Source organism: Enhydra lutris, unplaced genomic scaffold (genome assembly GCF_002288905.1).
Source record: "Enhydra lutris kenyoni isolate GAN:26980312 unplaced genomic scaffold, ASM228890v2 scaffoldscaffold26, whole genome shotgun sequence".
Taxonomy (NCBI): Eukaryota; Metazoa; Chordata; class Mammalia; order Carnivora; family Mustelidae; genus Enhydra; species Enhydra lutris.
In genome coordinates this window covers 12830472-12856450 of record NW_019154110.1, presented here as the reverse complement: position 1 = coordinate 12856450, position 25979 = coordinate 12830472, and the positions used below count along the sequence as shown (strand labels likewise).

At 35.7% G+C, this 25979-nt stretch overlaps 1 protein-coding gene across 3 annotated transcripts in view; it reads left to right on the top strand.

Moving 5' to 3' along the window:
• The window catches only part of LOC111151269 (mediator complex subunit 13), a 104061-nt gene that overhangs the window by 68403 nt on the left and 9679 nt on the right, over positions 1-25979 (top strand). For all 3 annotated transcript variants that reach the window (XR_002640847.1, XM_022509144.1, XM_022509146.1), the window contains exons 15-26: positions 549-745; positions 1488-2401; positions 12677-12838; positions 15215-15438; positions 17340-17529; positions 18491-18953; positions 20158-20377; positions 21542-21733; positions 21931-22154; positions 24061-24203; positions 24704-24862; positions 24977-25162. Coding sequence is in view for 2 of the 3 variants with exons in the window: in XM_022509144.1 (XP_022364852.1) it covers positions 549-745; positions 1488-2401; positions 12677-12838; positions 15215-15438; positions 17340-17529; positions 18491-18953; positions 20158-20377; positions 21542-21733; positions 21931-22154; positions 24061-24203; positions 24704-24862; positions 24977-25162 (3274 nt within the window). In the remaining variant the exon portion in view is untranslated. The remainder of the gene's footprint in view (positions 1-548; positions 746-1487; positions 2402-12676; positions 12839-15214; positions 15439-17339; positions 17530-18490; positions 18954-20157; positions 20378-21541; positions 21734-21930; positions 22155-24060; positions 24204-24703; positions 24863-24976; positions 25163-25979) is intronic.

The window sequence follows — 25979 nt, the reverse complement described above, 5'->3', positions numbered from 1 at the left end:
AAGCAAAATAAGTCAAACAGGAAAAGACAAATACCATATGCTTTTATTTATATGTGGAATTTAAGAAACAAAGGGGAAATGAGAAAAGGAAAAAAAAAAAAAAGACAAACCAAGAAACACTTGACGATAAAGAATAATCCAATGGTTACCAGAGGGGAAATTGGTAGGGGGATGGTATGGGGATTAAGGAGTGCCCTTGTGATGAGCACTGGGTGATGTATGGTATTGTTCAATCACTAGTGTACACTTGAACTAATACAGCACTGTTAATTAACTGGAATTAGAATGAATGCATTTAAGAACAGAATTATATTGGGTACCTGGCTGGCTCTGTCAGTGGAGCATATGACTCTTGGTCTCAGGGTTGTGAGTTGAAGACCTACTTTGGTCATGGAGCCTACTTTAAAAAAAAAAAAAAAAAAAAAAAGAATAGAATTTTATTTGTATTTTGTTATTTTGTTTAAAGAGAGGGAGTTAAAGGGCTGGAGTTAGTTTGCAGTTTTCCCCTGGAAGGTAAGTTGCTGAAAGTCATGGTCTTTGTATTATAGGATTTTTCTTATGTCTATAAGCCTGAAAATTGTCAAGTTCTGGTGGGATGTTCCATGTTTGCACCTCTAAAAAGTCTACCAAGCCAATGTTTGCCTCCTATCAAATTGCCTGAAGAATGTATTTACCGTCAGAGTTGGACTGTGGGAAAATTAGAATTGCTTCCTTCAGGGCCTGCGGTACCATTCATCAAAGAAGGGTATGATTTTGATTTATGTTACTGGTATAGTGTAGGTGTGCTTACCTAGCTTTAATTTTTTTCATAGAAGTACCTGCTTTGCTAGTACTTAGAAAAAAGATACTGGTTTTTGAAAATTCTAAAGATTGTTTTTTGATCAATAAATTATAATGGTGTTAGTTGCATGTGGGTAAACTGTTGGAAAACTTAAGACCATTATGCTTTGATTATTTGTCTTCATTTGGAGGGGTTGTCTTCAGAAGTACCTTTTATTTTGTTCTAAAATACTAAATCCCATTTGTTTATTTGCCATATCACACACTTTTAATATTTCAGTATTTCTGGAATTGGGATGTATTATACTCGGTAGCCTCTTAAAATTGCCTTTGTCCCTTATTGTATGTAAACATCTCTAAAATCAGGATTTTTAAAAAAATAGTAACATCTTAGGATCAGTGAAATTTGATTATTTGTAGTATAAGAAATATAGATAGTAAATGTGGATGTCTAGGTGTGGATAAATGTAAATATATTTTATTTGCAATTTTGGAACTAGTTGGTCAGTCCACAGTCTATAACAGTCACTAGAGTGGATATTATAACCAGAAATATGTTTTAGTTATACTTGTAGTTTTTGCACTAATTGTGTTTTCATAATTTTCAGTGTTACTGAAAAATACTGGGACATTTTTAGTTCTGTTTCATATTGTTAATATGTTCCTTTATATATGTGTTTAATTTTCTTTTACCCCGGTGACACTAGTGATGGAAGTACTATTGATCAAGAATATGGTCCTGCTTATACACCTCAGACTCATACTTCTTTTGGGATGCCTCCTAGCAGTGCACCTCCTAGTAACAGTGGAGCAGGAATTCTTCCTTCTCCGTCTACGCCTAGGTTTCCGACTCCAAGGACTCCAAGGACTCCAAGGACTCCTCGGGCTGGTGGACCTGCTAGTGCTCAAGGTTCAGTCAAATATGAAAATTCAGACTTGTATTCACCAGCTTCTACCCCATCCACATGCAGACCCCTTAATTCTGTTGAACCTGCAACTGTTCCCTCCATCCCTGAAGCACATAGTCTTTATGTAAACCTCATTCTTTCAGAATCAGTTATGAATTTGTTCAAAGACTGTAACTTTGATAGTTGTTGTATCTGTGTCTGCAACATGAATATCAAGGGTGCCGATGTTGGAGTTTACATTCCAGATCCAATGCAGGAAGCACAGTATAGGTGTACCTGTGGCTTCAGTGCTGTCATGAACAGAAAATTTGGAAACAATTCAGGATTATTTCTTGAAGATGAACTAGATATCATAGGACGCAACACAGAATGTGGCAAAGAAGCAGAAAAACGTTTTGAAGCTCTCAGGGCTACTTCTGCTGAACATGTTAATGGAGGACTAAAGGAATCTGAAAAATTCCCTGATGAGTTGATATTATTGCTACAAGATCAGTGCACTAATTTATTTTCACCCTTTGGAGCAGCAGACCAAGATCCTTTTCCCAGGATTGGTGTAATTAGTAACTGGGTACGTGTTGAAGAGCGGGACTGTTGCAATGACTGCTACCTTGCATTGGAACATGGGCGTCAGTTCATGGATAACATGTCAGGAGGAAAAGTTGATGAAGCACTTGTGAAAAGTTCATGCTTACACCCCTGGTCCAAAAGAAATGGTAAGCGTCCTAATGGAATAATTTTTCTGTTTATCTTCCTTTAGTTGTAAGACTGCTTTTCTTTCTTAGGAAAAAGTGTTAAAGGCAGTTTTCTATGTAGCTAATAGAGACATTGAAATTTGGACTTAAAATTCCTGTAAGAATGACATTTTTAGAGGGAGAATTCCCTAGCAGTTTAGTTTGATTTCACCAATAAAAGTATGGTTATAGTAAATCTGTAATTAGCATACTTACGTAGGAGTATAAAAGGCACTTTGCAGATGTTAATTAGCAGAAAATTGCTAGTTGTCTGCTTTATTCAACATTCTTTCACTCATTAAATATTTACTGAGCACCTGATATGTGTGCCACACAGTGTTTCTTTATAAAGTACAGCATTAAATGAAGCAAACATACTTCCTGCCCTTTTTGAGCCTGTAATTTATGAGAGAAGACATTAAAAAAAAAGTAATTATATAATGTTAGATAGTAACAATTGCTTTGAAGAAAAAGGTGAAAGAAGTGGAAAAAAGTGTACTATTTTAGATGTATGGTTAGAGAAGATATTATGGAGGCTCTTGAGCAAAAACTGCAGAAAGTGGGAAAATGGAGCTATGTGGCTAACCAAGGGAAGAGTGTTTCAGACAGTGCAAAGACCCTGAGGGAGTAGTGTGGTTAATGTGTTAAGAAGACACTGTTGCTGGAATGAACTGAGTGATGGGAGATTGGTCAGACATGATATCTGAGACCTGGCCAAACACCAAATGTAGGGATGTTAAGGACCATGCAAGACTTTTATTGTTTATTCTAAGATTGATGGGAAGCTATCAGTTTTGAACAAAGTTTTGAAGCACCTGTTTTGAACAAAGAAATAATATGGTCTTTTTATGTTAATTTTTTAAAAGATCACTCTGGCTATTGTGTTGTGGATGGTGAAGGTAAGAATAGAAGCAGATAGAATAGTTAGGAGGCAATTGCAGTAGTCCAGGTGAAAGATGATGGTAATTTAGAGAAGATTGGAAGCAGTAGAGATATGAGTAGTGGGTTCTAGGTATTTTTGGGAAATAGAACCTACAGGATTCATACAAGAAAAGATGAGGCATCACAAGTAGCTTGAGCTTGAATTGATGGTCCCATTTATAAAAGAGGGAAACTTTGGGGAAAGAGGTCAAGTACACAATTAGAGATAACACTTTTAAATTCAGAGGAGTGGTTGGGGTTGTAGAATAAAATTTTCTTGTGTAAGTTATCAGTATTAAAATCTATGGAGCTGTATCAAACAACCAAGAGAGTGACTAGAGAGAAGTCTAAGGATGGAACTGACGTTTAGAGGTAGAGAAGAAGGGAGGATCCAGGATAGGAAAACAAGGAGGTGGGAGGAAAACCAAGAGAGTATGGTGTCCTGGAAGTCACGTATAGGAATTGTTTGAAGGAGAGAATGGTCTCAATGCCAAATAATGTTACACAAATACAATGTCAGATACTTGTATAGAGTTCTGAAGATCTAATGTGTTAATCCATATTAAATGCTTAGTGCAGTGCTTGGAACATAGTACTGAACTAATACAAGCTGCTGTTATTACTAAAATAATCAATTAGATATTTTTCTTTCAGCCACAACCAACCTAACACTTTCTAAAAGATGTCTCAATATACCACTAACTTTTTAAACTTTTGGTTATTATACAGAAAATTAGCCTCCTTCCAAATGTGGTTTTGGGTAGGGATCTTTTCTAAGGTGATAAGTTCCATATAATAACTTTTCGTTGGTCCGTGTGTCATTCGCTAATTCGGTAATTTTTTTTGACACATATGCAGAACAATGTGCTTGGTATTCTAGGCGATATGAAGATACCTGACCCTTAAATTGCTTATGCAGTACTCAGAGAACCGAAACTATAGTGCAGGGTTGAAAGAAGTAAAAACACCCTAAATACCCATTGATGGGAGAATGGATAAATGATTTTGATAGTACAGATAGAATGTTGCATAGTTCTAGACATAAAACTATATAGAACAAACAGGTGAATCTTAATATTGAGAGGAAGGAGAGTGGAAACAAGTCCTAGAAGATTATATATGGCAAGTTACCTTTTTGTAAAGTTTTAAAACAAGCAAAACTAAATATTTTTTAGATGCACATAAAATTCAGGACAGTGGTTGATGTTTAAAAGCTGAAGGAGGGTTAGGATAGGGAGAAGCGCTAATAAGATTGTTGTGGTGGTGTTCTAGTTCTTGGGCTGTGAGATCATAGTTGTTCATAATGTTATTATTATTAAAGAAAATTTGTGATGTGGGAGGGCAGTACATGGACCAATGGTTAATATTTTGTTCATGACATAGTTTGATGATTCATGGAACTCCTTATACTCAAAGACCAAGTAAAAAAGAAAACGGTATAAGTAAATGCCATAGATGTTTAAAAAAAAGGGCAGAATTGTTTTCAGCCATAGGTAGTTGCTAAGAACATGTGCTGTGGAGGCAGACGGCTTGAGTTTGAAATATGGCTTTATCACTATATACTATGACATTGGGCAAGTTACTTAAGCTCTCTGTGCCTCAATTTTCTTAAATTGTGTCAGTAATAATATTTACCCCAGAGAGTGTTGAAACGATCAGTGTTCAGTGCAACAGAGAGAGTGGTGCTTGGCACAAAGTAAGAACTCAAATATTAGCAAGTTGGTAATAGTAAGAGCAGAAGCAGTTGTATTAGTGGTACTCTTTTTCTATTACTTGTTTTTAAGAACCAACTCATCTTGAAAGTTTTCATCACAAGAAAAATAGTATGTAACTATGTACGGTGATGGATGTTGACTGGACTTAGTGTGGTCATTATTTTGCAATATATACAAATACTGAGTCATTGTGCACCTGAAACTAATGTTATGCTGGTTTTACCTTGATAAAAAATGAACCAACTTATGCTAGTTGTACCTCAAAAAAAAGGACCAACTTCTCTGCCAAATAGAAGACATTGAGCCTCAGCATTTTCTGTGTAACAGTAAACACTGATGTAAATAGGAAACTTTACAGCCATAAGGATAAATTTCATCCTAACAACTTGTATTAAAATAATTCAAAACAGGGTGCCTGGGTGGGCTCAGTTGGTTAAGCAACTGCCTTTCGCTCAGGTCACGATCCCAGAGTCCTGGGATCAAGTCCCACATCTGGCTCCCTGCTCAGCGGTAGCCTGCTTCGCCATGCTCCTGTCCTCTCTCACTATCTCTGTCTTGCTCTCTCCAATAATAAAATCTTAAAAAAAAAAAAAAATTCAAGGGGCGCCTGGGTGGCTCAGTGGGTTAAAACGTCTGCCTTTGGCTCAGGTCATGATCTCAGGGTCCTGGGATTGAGCCCTGTGTCGGGCTCTCTTCTCAGCAGGGAGCCTGCTTCCTCCTCTCTCTCTCTGCCTACTCCTGATCTCTCTGTCAAATAAATAAATAAAATCTTAAAAAAAAAAAAAAAAGATTTTATTTATTTATTTATTTGAGAGAGAATGAGAGTGAGAGAGAGAGCATGAGAGGGGAAAGGGTCAGCAGGGAGAAGCAGACTCCCCTCTGAGCAGGCAGCCCAGTGCGGAACTCAGTCGTAGGACTCCAGGATCATGACCTGAGCCCAAGGCAGTTGCTTAACCAACTGAGCCACCCAGGTACCCAGTTTGGCAGTTTCTTAAAAGGAGACAACAATTAAGTTTGCCACATTGATTCTTTCATGAACAATTTCTCTGTAGTATGAGGTGCTGTTTGATAGCATTTTACCCACAGTGGAACTGCTTTCAAAATTGGAGTCAATTCTTTCAAATTCTCCTTCTGCTTTATCAACTAAGTTTATAGATATCTTGAATCCTTTGTTGTCATTTCATCAATTCACAGTGTCATCACTGGAAGTAGATTTCATCTCGGGAATAAGAAGCAACTTATCATCCATTAAAGTTTTATCATGAGATTGAAGCAATTCAGTCACATCTATTTCCAATTATAGTTCTTTCACTATTTCTACCACATTTCCACTGAAATCTTGAATCCCTCAAAATCATCCTTGAGGGTTACAGTCAGCTCCTTCCAAATTTGTGTTACTGTTGATATTTTGACCTCTTCCCATGAATCACAAATGTTCCTAAATGGCATCTAGACTAGTGAATCACTCCCAGAAGCTTTTCAATTTACTTTGCCCAAATCCATCAAAGGAATCACTATCTATGGCAGCTACAGCTTTATGAAATGTATTTCTTAAATAGTAAGACTTGAAAGTTGAAATTGCTCCTTGATCCATGGGATGCAGAATGGGTTACAGGCGTGAAAACAACATTAATGTCATTGTACATCACCATCAGAGCTCTGGGATGACCAATGAGCGGTCATATTTTGAGGAGATTGGTCACGTTTAGGGTGGTACGGCCATTGACTGAGCAGTCATTTTTTTTTTTTAATTTCAATTTCCCTTTATTAAATTAACCTTATTTCACTTATTAACTTTAATCATTTTGCATAGTAGAGAGATATTTTAATATATAACTTTTAATATATTCTTTTTATTTTTATTTATTTATTTATTTATTTTTATAAACATATATTTTTATCCCCAGGGGTACAGGTCTGTGAATCGCCAGGTTTACACACTTCACAGCACTCACCATAGCACATACCCTTCCCAATGTCCATAACCCCACCCCCCTTCTCCCAACCCCCTTCCCCCCAGCAACCCTCAGTTTGTTTTGTGAGATTGAGTCACTTCTGCTTTGTCTCCCGCCCAATCCCATCTTGTTTCATTTATTCTTCTCCTACCCCCTTAACCCCCCCATGTTGCATCTCCACTTTCTCATATCAGGGAGATCATATGATAGTTGTCTTTCTCTGATTGACTTATTTCGCTAAGCATGGTACCCTCTAGTTCCATCCATGTCGTCGCAAATGGCAAGGTTTCATTTCTTTTGATGGCTGCATAGTATTCCATTGTGTATATATACCACATCTTCTTTATCCATTCATCTGTTGACGGACATCTAGGTTCTTTCCATAGTTTGGCTATTGTAGACATTGCTGCTATAAACCTTCGGGTGCACGTGCCCCTTCGGATCAGTACGTTTGTATCTTTAGGGTAAATACCCAGTAGTGCAATTGCTGGGTCATAGGGTAGTTCTATTTTCAACATTTTGAGGAGCCTCCATGCTGTTTTCCAGAGTGGTTGCACCAGCTTGCATTCCCACCAACAGTGTAGGAGGGTTCCCCTTTCTCCGCGTCCTCGCCAGCATCTATCTGAGCAGTCATATTTTGAAAGGAATCTTTTTCTGAGCAGTAAATCTCAGCAGTGGACTTAACATATTCAGTAAATCATGTTGTAAACAGATGTGCTGTCATCTAGGCTTTGCTGTTCCAGTTATAGAGCAGGGGCAGAGTAGATTTAGCATAATTCTTAAGGGCCTTAGGATTTTCAAAATGGTAAGTGAGCATTGGCTTCAACATAATGTCGCCAGGTGCATTAGTCCCTAACAAGAGAGATAACATGTCCTTTGAAGCTTTGGAACTATGCATCAACTTCTCTTTAGCTGTGAAAACCCCTGGATGATGATACCTTCTTCCAATAGAATGTTGTTTCATTTCCATTGAAAAGTCTCTTATTTAGTGTAGCTATCTTCATTAATGATCTTAGCTTAATCTTCTGGATAACTTGCTGCAGCTTCTACATCAGCACTTATTGCTTCACTTTGCACTTTGATGTTACAGAGATGTCTTCTTTGCCTAAACATCATGAACCAGCCTCTGCTAGCTTCAGATTTTTCTTCTGCAGTTTCCTTACTTGTCCCAGCCCTCACAGAATTGAAAAAAGGTCTTGCTTTGGATTGGTTTTGCCTTAAGAAAATGTTCCGTTCTGTCCAGACCATTAAAACTTTCTCCATATCAGCAGACAGGTGTTTCACTTTTCTTATCATTCATGTGTTCACTGGAGTTGCACTTCTAATTTTCTTTGAGAACCTATCCTTTGCATTCACAACTTGACTATTTGGTATAAGGGGCCTAGCTTTCAGCCTGTGTGGGCTTTTAACATACCTTCCTCACTAAGCTTAATTACTTTTAGCTTTTGATGTAAAGTACAATTCTTTATTCACTTGAACACTTAGAGACCCCAGCAAGGTTTTTATTTGGCCTAATTTCAACATTGTTGTGTCTCGGGGAATAAAGAGGCCCAAGGAGAGGGAGAGAGACATGGGGAATAGCCAGTTATGGAGCAGTCAGAACACACACAGAACAACACTTATTAAGTATGCTGTCTTATATGAACATGGTTCTTGGTGTCCCCCAGAATTTACAATAGTGACATCAAAGATCACTAATGGTCGCAGATCACCGTAACAAATATAATAATGAGGAACTTTGAAATACTGAATTACCAAAGTGTGACACAGCGATATTAGAAAAATGTTCCTAATGGACCTGCTTATTGCAGGGTTGCCACAAACTATCACCCTGTTAAAAAAAACAAACAGTATTTTTGAAACAGAATAAAGCAAGGTATCCCTGTATTCACAGAGTTGTGTAGCCATTACCACAGTCAGTTTTAGAGCATTTTCATCACCATGAAAAGAAACACCGTGCCTCTTAGAGGTCACTCCCTATTCCCTCCAAACCCCCCCGTCTCCATGCCAGTCAACTACATTCTCTCCATATAGATTTTTTTTTAACATTTCACATTAATAGAATCATACACCATAATGGTCTTTTATGATTGGCTTCTTTTAGTTAGCATTCTCAAAGTTCATCCATGTAGCATGCATTAGTACTTAATTGGTAAATAATAATCTATAGTATTCAGGGTATACCACACTTTATTCATTCATCTGTTGATGGACATTTCAGTTGTTTCTGCATTTTGGCTCTTATGAATAATGCTGGTGTGCATTCGTGTACAATTTTTCATGTGAACATATATTTTCATTACTCGTGGGTGGACTTGGTGGGCTATAGAACTCTGATTTACCTTTTGAGGAATTGCCATACTGTTTTTGAAAGCAGCTGTACCATTTTATATTCCCACCAGCCATGTGTGAGTGTTCTGCTTTCTCCACATCTTCATTAACACTTGTCCTATTGTCTTTTTGATTATAGTCATCATAGTGAGTATGAAGTGTCCTCTCATTGTGGTTGATTTGCATTTCCCTAATGGCTTTTCATGTGCTTATTGTCCATTTGTATATCTTTGGAGAAATGTCTTTTCAGAACCTTTGTCCCATTTTTTAATTAGACTTTTTTGTTTTCATCATTGAGTTGTAGGTATGATTTGCAAATATTTTCTCCTATTCTCTGGGTTGTCTTTTCTTTTTTTGATGGTATCCTTTGAAGCAGAAAAGTTTTTAATTTTAATCAAGTTCAATACTCTTGTTGCTTGTGCTTTTGGTGTCATATCTTAAAAGGCTTTTCCTGAGGCTCCTGGATGGCTCAGTGGGTTAAGGTCTCTGCCTTTGGCTCAGGTCGTGGTCTCGGGGTCCTGGGATCGAGCCCCACGTCGGGCTCACTGTTTGGCGGGGGGCCTGCTTCCTCCTCTCTCTCTGCCTCTCTGCCTGCTTGTGATCTGTCTGTCAAAAAATAAATAAATAATAAAAAGGCTTTTCCTAACCTTAAGGAAGTCATGAATATTTACTCCTGTGTTTTTTCTAGGACATTTATAGTTATAGCACTATTTAGGTGTATAATCCATTCTGAATTAACTTTTGTATTAGGTGTGAGAAAGGGGTCCAGCTTTATTCTTCTGCATGTGGATATCCAGCTGTCTTAGAACCATTTGTTAAAAAAATTATCTTTCCTCATTAAATTGTCTTGACACCCTGTAAAAAATTAATTGACTATAAATGTGAGATTTCTGGATGTTCAGTTCTGTTCTACTGATCTATGTGTCTATGCTTCGTGATGATGATTTTAAAAATATTTACAACCGGGGCACCTGAATGGCTCAGTGGGGAGCCTGCTTCCTCCTCTCTCTCTCTCTCTCTCTCTCTGCCTGCCTCTCCACCTACTTGAGATCTCTGTCAAAAAAATAAATAATATCTTTAAAAAAAATACTTAAAACCTTTTAATCATTGCTTTCCACCCAGTTTTCAGCTTCATAGAGAAATGGCACCTGTTGCTGTATACAGTTATAATTCTTTTCCATGTCAGTCTCCCCCACAAGATAATAAGATCCTTCAAGATACGAATAAGAATTTATTTACGTAATATTCCCCACAGCTAGAACAATTCCTAGCCCATGGGAGGTCTTCAATAAATATATTTTCTAAAGAAATGAAAAAGTATTTAAGACTCTGAGTTAAAATCAAAATACAAATTGCTGAGCTACACCCATGCCAGAATTTCTCATGGTAGCTCTGCATAAATATGTCCTTAAAAAGTTCCCATGTGATTATGATAAATAACCTTACCCAACAGCAACTTTTTCTGGACTTCGTTTTATGTGAATATTCAGATATGAATACACATAATTGTATTTTTTTTTAAAGATTTTCTTTATTTATTTGACAGAGATCACAAGTAGACAGAGAGGCAGGCAGAGAGAGAGAGAGAGAGGAGGAAGCAGGCTACCCACTGAGCAGAGAACCCGATACGGGGCTTGATCCCAGGACTCGGATTATGACTTGAGCTGAAGGCAGAGGCTTTAACCCACTGAGCCACCCAGGTTCCCCCCACATAATTGTATTTTATACTTTTGGTGTAAAATATCTTCTACAGATAGTTTTATAACTTGCTTTGATTTACCAGTCCATTTCAGATAGCTCTGTTGTTAACTTAGTGACTACATACTCTATTATGTATGAGGTAGGTTATTTTTTTGTTTAAGAGGGAGAGTGGGGGAGGGGCAAAGGGAGAGGGGTAGAATTTTTTTTTTTTAAAGATTTTATTTACTTTTTGAGAGAGAGAGAGAGAAGGGGCAGAGGGAGAAGGAAAAGCAGACTCCCCACTGAGCAGGGAGCCCACTGTGGGGCTCCATCCCAGGGCTACAAGATCATGACCTAAGCTGAAGGCAGACACTTAACCAGCTGAGCCACCCAAGTGCCTGGGAAAGAGGGAATCTTAAGCAGGCTCCACCCCCCAGTGCAGAACCCAATGTGGGGCTTGATCTCAGAGCCCTGAGATCATGACCTGCATTGAAATCAAGAGTAGGATCTCAAACCAACTGAGCCATGCAGGTGACCAACCCTATAGTAGGTTATTTAAATGTAATAGTGATTAAGCAGTATAGCTAAAATTAAATTATTTAAAATTCTGTATACTATTTAGATGTAGGGAATGAAAGGCAGAAATAATAAATTAGGCAGTAATAATAATGAAATAAAGTTGAGTGATTTAGGGCCATCTGGGTGGCACAGTCAGTTAAGTGTCCGCCTTTGGCTCAGGTCATGATCCCAAGGTCCTGGGATTGAGCCCCTCAGTCAGATTCCCTTCTCAGCAGGGGAGTCTGCTTCTCCCTCTCCCTCTCCTGGTGTGTTCTCTCTCTCTTTCTCTCTCTCTTTTGCTCAGTCTCTCAAATTAATAAATAAAATCTTCTTTTTTAAAAATTGAATGATTTAAGGTACAAGTGCTCAAACATGTTTAATGGTACAACTGAATGTACTGGGAGCACGGATTAATTATATCAGTAATATAGTGATTTTTTTTCTTTTTTAAAGCCATTTGACATTTAGGAGTAGCATCTTTCATACGCATTCTGATAGTTGGTCAGAAATGCAGGTCATAGTAATATAATCTATAAATCTAGGTTTATAAATTATCTATGGATATTATAACACCTTTTCTAGTGTGAGCAAGTTTATGTTACGTACAAGTACTATATTTCAGAATTGTTACAGTCTATTTTTCCCAAATTAAACCTTAATCAGTAATTAAAAACCAGTCTTATCTATCCGATCATTTTATCATAGTGGTGGTTAATAAGGTACAGTTTATAACTCACTTCAGTGTGAGGTAGAGTTCTTTCTGGGAAAATACCTACAAGCACCAAAAAACAACAATAACAAATGCAAAAAATGGAACAAATTTATTTGATTAATTTAATTGGTTATTGAGGTAATGAGTGACATTTTCATGGAGAGGAGTTATAGTAACTTTTTATTATGTCTGTTCTAGGTAAGTATCTAAAGGAACCATTTCTACAGATCATTTGAAATTGAACCTAATACAGTTCTGTGCACAGGCAGATGCTTAATCTTGATGATTGAAGTTGAACTTTCATGTATTTTGTTTATAAATTTTATTTCTTTGTGTTGGCAATAGTAATTCTTACCTTTTTTTTTTTTTTTTGTAATGGTTGTAGATGTGAGCATGCAGTGCTCGCAGGATATACTTCGAATGCTCCTATCTCTTCAGCCAGTTCTTCAGGATGCTATTCAGAAAAAAAGAACAGTAAGGCCTTGGGGAGTTCAAGGTCCTCTCACTTGGCAACAGTTTCATAAAATGGCTGGCCGAGGCTCCTATGGTAAGTAATTTATTGTAATGTGTATTGACTGATTTTATATCAGCCCTTCATTTTTGTGCCCAACTTGGAATAAGCACATTTGTCTTCCTTAAATATTTTTGTGGCATATGCTTGACTTAAGGCCAGTGTGGTCAGTCTTAGCCTTCATTACTTGAACATTTCCAACATTCAACTTACTAGGTTCTCCAGCCTCTCTTTAGACAGAACAGCTTCACTTAGCTCTATTTTTACAGATTAGATTGACGAGTAAGATTTTATTTGAAGAAAGAATCATACCGCCAAAATTTTTCAAATGAATGAACACTACTTTCATTGTAAATTACCATTTTATAAAGTTGAATGAAGAATGGGGCAAAAATAAGGGGATAATACTAGTGATGAAAGACCCCAAGTTCTTCATTTAAAAAAAAAAAGAAGTTTGCTGGTTGTAAGAGTAGCAAAGGAATACTCTAAATATGGTGCATAGTAGAGGGGCGCCTGACTGGCTCAGCCACTGGAACATGTGGCTCTTGATCTCAGGATTGTGAGTTTAAGCTCCATATTGGGTATAGAGATTACTTAAATAAGAAATCTTTAAAATATATGTATATGGTACACAGATTTATAGTCATCAGTCCAGGCAAAGAACATTCAAAATACTTGAACTATCTGTTGAAGATTGTCTCTGAAAGGTGGGAGCTTTTAAAAATATATTTGGGAGGTGCTTGGGTGGCTCAGTCAGTTAAGCATCTGCCTTTAGGTCATGTCGTGATTCCAGGGTTCTCAGATTGAGCCCTGCGATTGGGCTGCTTGCTCAGCAGGGAACTCTGTTTCTCTCTCTCTCCCTCTATCTCTCCCCACTGCTTGTCTCCCTCTCTCCAAAAAAAAAAAAAAATTATATATATATATATATGTATATATATATACACACACACACACACACAAGTATATATATACATATATATGGAATAATAGTTTTTTTTTTAAATAATAGTTTTTAACATTTAAATCTTTGACTTCCATGCATGGTTTTAGAATGCATTATGTACAGAAGTAGTAGATTTGCTCATATTTTCATTTTCCTCCTTTTATTAACAGCTAAATAATGATCATTAAAAGCTTGACATTTAGTGAAAAATACAGGTTAATTATATTTTTACATTCTTTTAAAAACCAAATAGTGTACACACACACGCATGCACGTGCACAGTTCTGCACCTTACTGACCAGTACATACAGAGCTATCTTCCTTTATTTTTAAGGGGTTCGTGTATTGCATTGTTCTTTACATGTGGTATTATTTTACCAGTCTGCTGTTTATGGACATACATATTGTTTCTGTCATTGCCATCACAACTGTTTTTCTGTAATGCACAAGTTTCTGGCTTAAAGATTGTGTGTTTTGTTGTTGTTGTTGTTTAATGTTGCCAAATTACTCTCTATATACCAATTTAAACTCCCTCCAGCAAAATGCCTGTTCTGCAAACCCTTGCTGAGTAGATGGGTGAAAATGGTGGTTTTATTATAGCTTGAGAAATAACATAGTACAGACCCTAAGAGTAGGTTTCCTGGTCTCTAATCCCATGTCTATCATTTCTTGTGTGATTCTGGACAAGTTGCTTAACTTCTTCATTCCAGTTTTCTAAAATGAGGTTAATATTAGTATCTGCCTTATATGGTTTTGTGAGGGTTAAATGAGTTAATATGTGTAAAGTTAGCATGTGTAAAGATCTTTCAACAGTATCCAGCACATAGTAAATGGTATAATTTTTCACCATTAATTATTTTAAATTGCTTTCTCTTAATGAGATTGAGCAGTTTTTTATGTGTAAGTATTTCTATTTCTGTAAACTTAGTTCATATCCTTTACCCATTTTTCTGTTAGGTTGCTGATCATTTTCTTAGGGATTTATATGTTCCCTTTATATGGTAAGGAATTTAACCTTTTGTCATATGCATTACAAATCTTTTTTCCAATTTGTTGTTAATCATTTGGCTCTTTTATAATGTTCTTTTATGCCAGTTTTTAAAATTTATACAGTCAGATTGATCAACTTTTAGATGGACAGATTTTATTTTATGCATAGAAAGGCTTTCCCCAGTCCAAATTTATAAAAAATAAAATATAACTCCACTCCCATGTTTTCTATTGTACTTCTAACTTTTCATCTGAATTAATTTTTCTTAAAATTAAATGATGGTATAGGTCATATGTTTCCTAAAGACCATTTAGCAAATTCCTAACTATGGAAACGTCTCAGACATTAATTGGCTTTAGATATTTTTGTCTTTGATCAAATATTTTTGCTAATGATTTCAGTAACTTTGACATTTAAATAAAAGGAAGACATGTGACTGCTTTAAAATATTTTCTTAAAATATGTTTTTCTTATTTAGGAACTGATGAATCCCCAGAACCACTGCCAATCCCTACGTTTTTGTTGGGTTACGATTATGATTTTCTGGTGCTTTCTCCATTTGCGCTCCCTTATTGGGAGAGACTTATGCTGGAACCCTATGGATCTCAAAGAGATATAGCCTATGTTGTATTATGTCCAGAAAATGAAGCCTTGTTAAATGGAGCCAAAAGCTTTTTTAGAGACCTCACTGCAATATATGAGGTAGGTGTTTAAAAAGAGGTAGCCTTCTGGTGGGGAGTCTGCTTCTCCCTCTTCCTCTGCCCCTCCTGCTGTCTCTTGAGCACATGAGTACGCTCTTGCTCTCTCTTAAATAAATTAAAAACTTAAAAAAAAAAAAAAGAGGTAGCATTTTAAAACCATAATTTGTATACTTATATACAAATACGGGGCAGTTCAGTTGATTGGGACAGAGTAATAATGACGTGAAACTAGTCATGTAGTTCTCATGCTAGCCAGTTATAGTCTTTACAGCATTTGACACCTGGACTGTTTGTTAGATGGGTGTGCTTTGGTTACAGTAGAAATTGCTGTATTGGGGAAAAACCATTGAGGACATATATATGTCATTTTAGATTATCTTTTTTTTTTTTAATTTAAATAAAGGGTTGCATTATTAAGTAGCCAGGAAAGAAATTACATTTATAAAAATTCTGGACGTGATTCTCTAGGACCTTAGGTGCTGACACTAGGCCTCACTTTCATAAAATAAAGCTGTGCTTGAGATCTCTATGAGTTATATCATTTCTGAAATTCTTGACTGATCTTTTAAATTCTTAGCTGATGTTAATAATTCTGATGTTGTATCCATCACTGAGTGCAGTGATTACAAATTTTAAGGGCTTCAGGACATAAAGTCTTAACTTCATTATATTTTCCTTTCCCTGTAAATGCTTAGAAATCCAGTCTTTAAAATTTAATTTCTTCTACAGTCTGAGTTGTTAGTTTGTGCTGGTTTAGCTCCTTATAAATATTCTACTTAATTACAAGGTATCTGCCCTGTAGATTTGGGAAATAAATATTTCCTAAAGAGTGTTACTTGGGGGCACCTGGGTGGCTCAGTGGGTTAAGCCTCTGCCTTTGACTCAGGTCATGATCTCAGGGTTCTGAGATCGAGCCCCACATCGGACTCGCTCCTCAGCGGGGAGCCTGCTTCCCCCTGTCTCTGCCTGCCTCTCTGCCAACTTGTGGTCTCTCTCTCTGTTAAATAAATAAAATCTTAAAAAAAAAAAAAAAAAAAAAAAGAGTGTTACTTGGAACTACTAGTTCTGCAAAATATTCCCAGAAAAAATTCCATAATTAAACAGGCTTGGGGAAACATGTCTTACATTACTAAGAGATTCACTATTCATACTGGATTATTAAAGCCTTTGAAAGTCTTAACAGTAAAGACATCCTCTGTCTAAGGGTGCCTGGCTGACTCAGTTGGTGGAACTTGTGACTCTTGATCTCAGGGTTGTGAGGTCAAGCCCCACCTTGGGTGTGGAGCCTACTTAAAAAAAAAAAAAAAATCCTCTGTCTTAATTTTCTTGATTTAGTATTACAAACTTATTTGATATTGGGCTTCTTGTAATAAACATCAGTGGCCCACAGAATTAGAGAGTGAGCTGACAAATACATAGTATATTCATAGAACAATTTTTATTTTGATTTGACTTGGATATATGTGCATTTTTTTTTTGCTCACTTAGATCTGAATTCTGTAAGTTTTCATTGTTCATACCAAATGGTCCTTGTGCCATTATTATGTAGGTGTTGTATTTCACTGGAGATAGTTTAATTTTGAAAAAAAAATTTTTAATGGATTTCTAATGTAAAAAAGAAAATGATGTACCATTTCACGTGATATTTTTATCTCAAATGTTAATTATAAATTATAAGGCTTAGTTTAAGTAGCTTAAATGCCTGGGACACCTGTCTGACTCAGTTGGTAGAGCACGCGACTCTTGATCTCGGAGTTGTGAGTTCAAGTCCCATATTGGGTATAGAGATTACTTAGAAATATAGCTTTTAAAAAATAAATAACTTAAATGCTTTATTTTGTAATGCATACTCAGATACTATAATAAATTCACTAATTCTGCTTTCTGTATGTATATCTGTAGTCCTGTCGATTAGGTCAACACAGACCTATTTCTCGACTGTTGACGGATGGAATCATGAGAGTTGGATCTACTGCATCAAAGAAACTATCAGAAAAGTTGGTAGCAGAATGGTTTTCTCAGGCAGCTGATGGTAACAATGAAGCATTTTCTAAACTCAAGCTTTATGCACAAGTCTGCAGATATGACCTAGGTATTGAATTTGTATTTTTTTTTATAAAACCAGTGGTCACAAAATATGGCCCAGTGTATCTGCTGTTTTTGTAAATAAAATTTTATTGGAACCCAGCCCTGCTCACTTACTTACATATTCTCTGTGGCTGCTTTTGTGCTATAAGATTAGAGCTGAATAGTTGAGACAGACTGTGTGACCCACAAAACTAAAATATTTACTGTCTGACGGTTGACAGGAAAAGTTTGCTGATCCTAAAATAGGGATCCCATCAGGTAAGAAGAAATTGTGGGTATAAATAATTATACTTCTGTAGGATCTGATGAATTTGTGTTTTTAATTAAGCTTATTAACATTAAAATTTTTGATTTCTTAATGGTTTAGAGATGAAATAACTTGTAGTTACTTCTGCAACATTAAGAAACAGTTCTTTGTTGGAACTAAGAAAATGACAACTATTTAAGACTTGCTTTTAACGCCCCTGAATTAACATTGAATTAAATATTGATGGACTTTAGTAGACTTAATCCAAAGAAACACAGAACCAAAATATTGACCCTCCTTAGGCACCTCTATAATATGAACCCCATGATAACATTTTTCATTTTATATCTAGTTAGCTCTCAGTTTAGGCAATATTTATTCAACTTGTGATTTAGGAACCTTTGAATTATTTAATAAAAATTTGCTAGATATTATTTTCATTCAGTTAATTATGTCTAGTAAATATAATTTAGTTATACTTTCACAGGACCTGTTTATTTTGTATGAAAATGCTGTTTACTTTTTTAGTTCCATCTAAAATTTGTTTCTTCAGTTTCTGGGCAAAATAAGAAGCTTGTATCTGCTACATTGTTAGCATGCAACTAAGGGAGGATAATTACCAAAAAGCATTAACTAGATTATTATTCATATAGTAGAATAAAGAAAGAACCAATCTTAATAAAGAATTAAATATCCTGCCTGTTTTTGTTATCTTTAGGTCCTTATCTTGCTTCCCAGCCTTTGGACAGCTCTCTACTTTCCCAACCAAATTTAGTTGCCCCTACAAGTCAGTCTTTGATTACTCCATCTCAGATGACAAGTACTGGAAATGCTAATACTCCATCTGCCACCCTAGCATCTGCAGCAAGTAGTACTATGACAATGACATCAGGGGTTACCATGTCTTCTTCAGTTGCCACAGCTAATTCAACTTTGACCACAACTTCAACTTCATCTTCATCATCCTCCAACTTGAATAGTGGAGTATCATCAAATAAACTACCTTCATTTCCACCCTTTGGCAGTATAAACAGTAGTGCTACAGGATCCATGTCTACACAAGCAAGTACAGTTCAGAATGGCCAGCTAGGAGGGCAACAGTCATCAGCTCTACAAACAGCTGGGATTTCTGGAGAATCATCTTCACTTCCCACTCAGCCTCATCCTGATGTGTCTGAAAGGTACCTTTGAATATACTATTCTTTGCAGAAATGTAAATATATTATGCTTCTTTCTGTCTGAGGTAATCCTTGTGAATGAACATGGAGAGTTTTTTGATCTTATCCTTGAAAAATTTTAGTTTTTGTTTTATAATTAATTATTTTAGTTTTTGTAAAGTTGATTATTTTATCTTTATAATGTAGACTCTTCATAAAGTCTTTAGCATAGAATCCTAAAATCTCATTGTGGTTATTAAGACCTTGAAAACCATTTAGTTCAACTATACTGTGATGTTTGAATATGTTCTGTGACATGACTGTTAAGTAAATTTTCCTCTGCAAATCACTACCTTGATTTAGAAGTCACTACTGAACCAGTCTGTTCAGAGCTTATTAAGAACCATACAGAGATTTGAATCTCAGCTCTGCTATTTACTGGCTATGTGACTTTAGGAAAGTTGTCTGACTTTCTGAACATGTTATCTGTAAAATGGGAGCAGTAGGACAATAATGTACACTAAGTGCTCTATACAATGTTTTCAAACATGTGTGATGATTGCAGCTCTTTATTCTTTTTATGATGAAGGTATTGAGTGAGCTTTCTTTTTGATTTATAGGTTAGGTTAACATGAGCTTGGTAATATCTTTCAGATACCCAGATGCATTTTGCACAAAGTTAAACTTATTTATGTGAGTAAAAACAAACTATTAATTTACCCAGATTGATGCATTCATCTTGAACATCTAAATAGATTTGGAGTTTAAAAAAATCATATCACCATCCAGGAATGAAGCTTGTGCATTATTAAAGTTATGAAGTGTGAAATGAATGTGTATAGACTTTTAATGTAATAGAACATTGACTAAGTCTGAAAACCTGGTTTCTTTCTGGTCTAGCTCTGCCTTGTGATTTAGCAGCTGAGTTAACCTATCTTTGTCTCAGTTTTATCACTTAAGCACTAAGATTTCTAGTGTTTCTGGATATTCTGTGGTTTTAGAAATTCTATCCCCCTTTTTAATACAAGCCCTCCTAATGTAAGGGTATTTGTATTACTTACAAATTACTTACTATTCTATTTGGAGAGAAAGAGATGTCCCCAATTTTTAGAGAAGGTCCCCCACCAGAAAAAGAGGGGAGGTTATTAAGAACCTGCTTTTTGATATTACCTCAGAAAGTAATGGTACAACTTTTTTCCTAACTGTATATTTCTACCTTAAATTTTAGCACAATGGATCGGGATAAAGTGGGTATCCCCACAGATGGTGATTCACATGCAGTCACTTATCCACCTGCAATTGTTGTTTATATAATTGATCCTTTTACCTATGAAAATAAAGATGAGAGCACTAATTCTTCTAATGTATGGACTTTGGGGCTACTTCGATGCTTTCTGGAAATGGTCCAGACTCTTCCTCCTCATATTAAAAATACTGTTTCTGTACAGGTAAGAATGATCACTTTTGCAAGTTAAATTTATATAAAACAGTTTGATGTAGACAGAAGTTTCAGAAATACTATTTAGTATCAAAGTTGGTTTTTTTTTAAAGCCATGTTCTGTTATATTTCACTTTAAGAGATACTATAATAGAATCTTTAGGGATTTTATAAAAAATAAACATAGGGGTGCCTAGGTGGCTCAATCATTAAGTGTCTGCCTTTGGCTCAGGCCATGATCCCAGGGTCCCGGAATCAAGCCCCACATTGGGCTCCCTGCTTCTCCCTCTCCCACCACACCCTGCTTGTGTTCCTCTCTCCTCTCCCAATCTGTCTCTCTCTCTGTCAAATAAATAAATAAAATCTTAAAAAAAAGAAATAAACTTAACAATCATACCACAATAATAATGGAAGATAAAAAGATTGCATTTAAGTACATTAACTATTTCTCTTGTGTTATTTTTATAAACCAGTTTTTAAATTCATAAGCTTAAATAGAAGACCAGAGCATGGATCTATATAAACTAGAGTTCTAAATAAGATAGATTGCAAGTAAAAGTAGAAATTAATGATACTAGGGTGCTAGGGTGGGTCAGTTGGTTAAGTTTGTGACTCTTGATCTTAGCTCATGTCTTGATCTCAGGGTCATGAGTTCAAGCCCTGCATTGGGTTCCGGGCTGGGAAGCTCAGTTGGTTAAGTGCTTTATTCTTGATTGCAAGAGTTCAGATTATGATCTCAGGATCCTGGGATTGAACTCCTTGTCGGGCTCTGTGCTCAGTAGGGCATCTACCTGAGGATTCTCTCTTCCTCCGCCCTTCCTGCCACTCACATGTGCTCTCGTGCACTCTCAAACAACTCTTTTTAAAAATAAAAAAAGAAAAAGAAATTAATGATATTAACTTGCTTGCAGAGATTCTGAATTATTTCTTTACAGACTCTAGTAGGACTAATCAATGACAATATTAAGTGCCATGTAGAAATTTTAAAAGGTTTTTACATAAACTTTTAGTAAAATTGATTATTAAAAACCTATATAATAAGAAAATTCTTTAGAATATAGTTTTAATTACATTCAAATTTTATAGTAAACGTTTTTAGAGTTTTAGACCCATGATTCTTTTTATTTTTATTTTTGGAAGTTTAACCTTTGTAATATTTGCCTATAATTCTTAGATTGTTCCTTGTCAGTACCTGTTGCAACCTGTGAAACACGAAGATAGACAAATCTATACCCAGCATTTAAAATCCCTGGCTTTTTCGGCCTTTACCCAGTGTCGGAGACCACTTCCAACATCGACCAACGTGAAAACATTGACTGGCTTTGGTCCAGGTTTAGCCATGGAAACTGCTCTTAAGAGTCCTGATGTAAGTGTGTTTTCCATGACTAGTTATTGAATGACTATATACATTTTATGATTTTATACAAAACTAAGTGCAGTTCTCTGTTTAGTTCTCATTTTCCAATTATCTTATAATTGGGTAGAGATAGTATATCACATTTTCAATAAAATATTTTTTTATGATTGCGTAATACCATAGTACCTTAATTTTTTATTTTACAGAGACCAGAGTGTATTCGACTTTATACACCTCCTTTTATTCTGGCTCCAGTGAAGGATAAACAGACGGAGCTAGGAGAAACATTTGGAGAAGCTGGACAGAAATACAATGTTCTTTTCGTGGGCTACTGTTTATCACATGATCAAAGATGGATTCTTGCATCTTGTACAGATCTATATGGAGAACTTTTAGAAACTTGTATCATTAACATCGATGTCCCAAATAGGTACCTCTGTTTCTTTAAGTGTATCACTGTATCATCCATTTAAAGAAATTCTCTAACACACACAATGTTTCATTTTTAATGAATAGAAAACTGTTTGGAGGGTCATGTACATTAAGTTTTGAGATTGTGGGTGCTTTTCATTTTGGGGGGTGGTGAATATATTGTATAATTAGAATTAGAAATAATTGTGAGTGGGCTTTGTTACACAGACAAAAGAGATTAAAGTCTCAATTCTATGTAATGAAGTTTGAGGCAATAATTTCAGCCTAAGAAATTTTAAAGAATGGAATGAGAGCCCTCTTCATTTAAAAAAGATTGTCCTATAGCATTTACTTCTCTTAAGTGCCATCTGAAATACAGTCCTGAATTAATTGAATTAACCTCCTTTACTAAAATTGTTGACTGAAAATGTTCCTTTTAAATGTTGGAATGTTTTCTGAAAATGGTGGCCTTGTTTTTAGAATTCTTCTTGGTGGTAATTAGCTGTCATACTCAGTTATTTATGAGGGCTGTAATAGATCACAACAGGTAAGCCTCATATTAACTTAAAACCTATAACTTACATTAACTTATAACTTAAAATCTAATAGATATTTCTAGTAACGTGTTTCAAGGGTAGTGAAACTGAAAGGCAAGTCCATGAAGTAATGTTCAATTTTGAGGTTTGGTTCCAGCCCCTATTTTTTTATTATATAAAGATCAGTTTCCTTAAGTTCAGAAATTAATTATATGCAGAAATGTTTAATGAATATTAGGTTATAGTGGTGCTGAAGAAGTAGAATAGAGAAACATTAATCTTAGATTATTGGTTATAAAGATTTATTGACCATTTTTTAATAAACCTTAAAGAAATACTTCATACCTTATTTCCTTGAAACAATTTTGATTTTTTAAAATGCTCATTAAGTGAATTTTGGAAATATTATGCTTATCTATGAAGGATGAGAAAGAGTAGAGAACGAATAAATCACCTTTCCAATATAAAGACAGTATTGCCATTTTACTGAAAGTAGAAGTGAGGTAATGGTTAAAAGGTCCAACTCCACAGAGTTGTGGTGACCTGGGTTCAAATCCCAACTCTTCTACTTTCTGGGTATGTGATCTTGAGAAAATCAGGTTAGCTAGCCGAGCTTCAGCTTGCTTCTCTGTAAAACTGGTTGAATAAAAAACAACAACAACAACAACAAAAAACAAACAAACAAAAAACCCTGGTTGAATAATTTTATCTGCCTCATAGGATTTGTTAGGCCGAAATGAGGTATTACGTGTAAACTGACTGGCATAATGCTTCCTATGTATTAAGTACTCAGTAAATCATAGTTACCATTGCTCAGCCACAGAGTCATGTACTTGCCTAATAAAGGACATGCATGCAGAAAACACAGCAGTGTTGTTTGGTCTGAGAAGTATAGTATTTTGTTTAATATTCTTCAATTTAAAGTATAGAGCAAGGGTTGGCACACCATAGCCTGTGGGCCAAATCTGGCTACACAAATTTGTTTAAGTATTATGTATAGCTGCCTTCATGCTATAGAACAGAATTTTTGTTAGAACAGAATCTTGATGGCCTGGAAAGTTTACTATATTGGCCCTTTAGGGAAAAAGTTTGCCAATCTCTGGTGTAGAACAGTGTTTCTGATGAATTTTGGTGGTTCATGGACAATTTTTCTTTTTTTTTTTTTTTTTTGACAATTTTTCTTTTTAAGTTAATCTGTTTTAGTGTGTATTATGAAAAACACAAAGTAGCATGCAAAACCTATTGTTTTATGTATATTCTTGCTTAGGACTTAAATAAAAAGTGTCAAGCATTAAAATTAAGGGATTAGTTTTTGCACCAAATTTGAGCTCTTTTAAAATGTTCTCATATGAATTTTAAAATACTCAATTATCTATTTACTTAAAACAGGGCTCGTCGGAAAAAAGGATCTGCTAGGAGGTTTGGTCTACAGAAGCTTTGGGAGTGGTGCTTAGGACTTGTACAAATGAGTTCATTACCGTGGAGAGTTGTAATTGGCCGCTTAGGAAGGATTGGTCATGGAGAACTGAAAGGTAAGGTTGTGCTTTGATTGTCAAGTACTTCCAACTTCTGTTTTATGTTAATTAATACACCATCATACTACATCTAGATATATGTACTGAATAAAATGCAGAGGTTATAAAAACTAGTTTTTTGTTTTCAAAGAGGTATCACATATGTCTAGGTCACAAATGGCCTAATTCCAATTTTAAAAGGACATTTTACTATATTTTGACTTTAATACCAGTGTTATTACTACTGTTCTTATTTATTGTCTTCCATTTTTCCTCTTCTTATTATTCAGCTCATCCCCTGTTTAACAGATACTAATTGATGTTGATATACATTAAAGTTAGGGGGATAAAGGATATTGAGTAACATCAGCAAGAAGAGATTTTTGGCTTGATGATTACTCCTATTATGAGGAATTCACTGACTTTAAAATGACTGTGTTTTAACTTTGGTTTTAGAGGGCTTAACAATGCTGTTACTTTTGATGTTTTGGTTTTTTTTTTACTGTTGATACCCACAGATTGGAGCAGCTTGCTGAGTCGTCGAAACTTGCAATCTCTAAGTAAAAGGCTCAAAGACATGTGTAGAATGTGTGGTATATCTGCTGCAGACTCTCCTAGCATTCTCAGTGCTTGTTTGGTAGCAATGGAACCCCAAGGCTCTTTTGTTATTATGCCAGGTAGCTATCCTTAGTTTATGTCAGATTTAATTCTTCATGTGCTTGTGTTTCTAATATTATGTAAAGTTGATTCTTTATTTATTGAAAGAAAAAATAAATTCTCTTTATTTTCAGATTCTGTGTCAACTGGTTCTGTATTTGGAAGAAGCACCACTCTAAACATGCAGACATCTCAGCTAAGTACCCCACAGGATACATCATGTACTCATATACTTGTGTTCCCTACTTCTGCTTCTGTGCAAGTAGCTTCAGCTACTTATACCACTGAAAATTTGGACTTAGCTTTTAATCCCAACAATGGTAGGTGAATTGTTCTTTAAAGGTTTGCAAATATAAAATAAGTCTTGATGCTTGTGGCTGATTTTAGGCTGAAGAGTGCCTCCCCAATCCTATCCTTGTCCGGTAAATGTTTCTGAAACCTATGAATATTAACCTCAGATGACCAAAAAAGACTTTGCATATGTGATTAAGTTAAAGATTTTGAGATGGAGAGGTTATCCTGGGTTATGCAGGTGGGCACTAAATGCAATCACATGTATCCTTATAAAGGGAAGTAAAGGGAAATTTGATGATGCACAAGAGGAGAAAGTCACGTGATGGAAATGGAGGGAAGAAAAGTCAGAGAAATGATGCTGTGCTGCTGACTTTGAAGATGGAGGAAGGGACCATGAGCCAAGGAATGCAAGGAATGTAGTGCTAAATGCTGGAAAAGAGAAGAAAACAGATTTCCCCTGGAGCCTCCAGAAAGAACATAGGCCTCCTGGTTCTTGATTTTGACCTAATGACCAGTACTTTGATTTCAGCCCAGTAAAACTGATTTTGGACTTTTGGACCCCAGAACTGTAAGAGAATGAAGGTGTGTTGTTTTGAGTCAATAAGTTTGTGATAACTGGTTAAAAGACAATAGGAAACTAATAGAACCATTCTTCTACCTTATTGATATTGGAACTAGTGCTGTGAATTATCTCATAAATATTTACTTATTTTTTTTTTTTTTTTTTTTTTTTTAAATATTTACTTATTTTAAAAGGCAACAATTGATCATAAAATGCACAGGTTTTTGTCTGTGCTGCTTGCTACCTGTGCATAGGCCATAGACTTGGCAGCACATTGTATA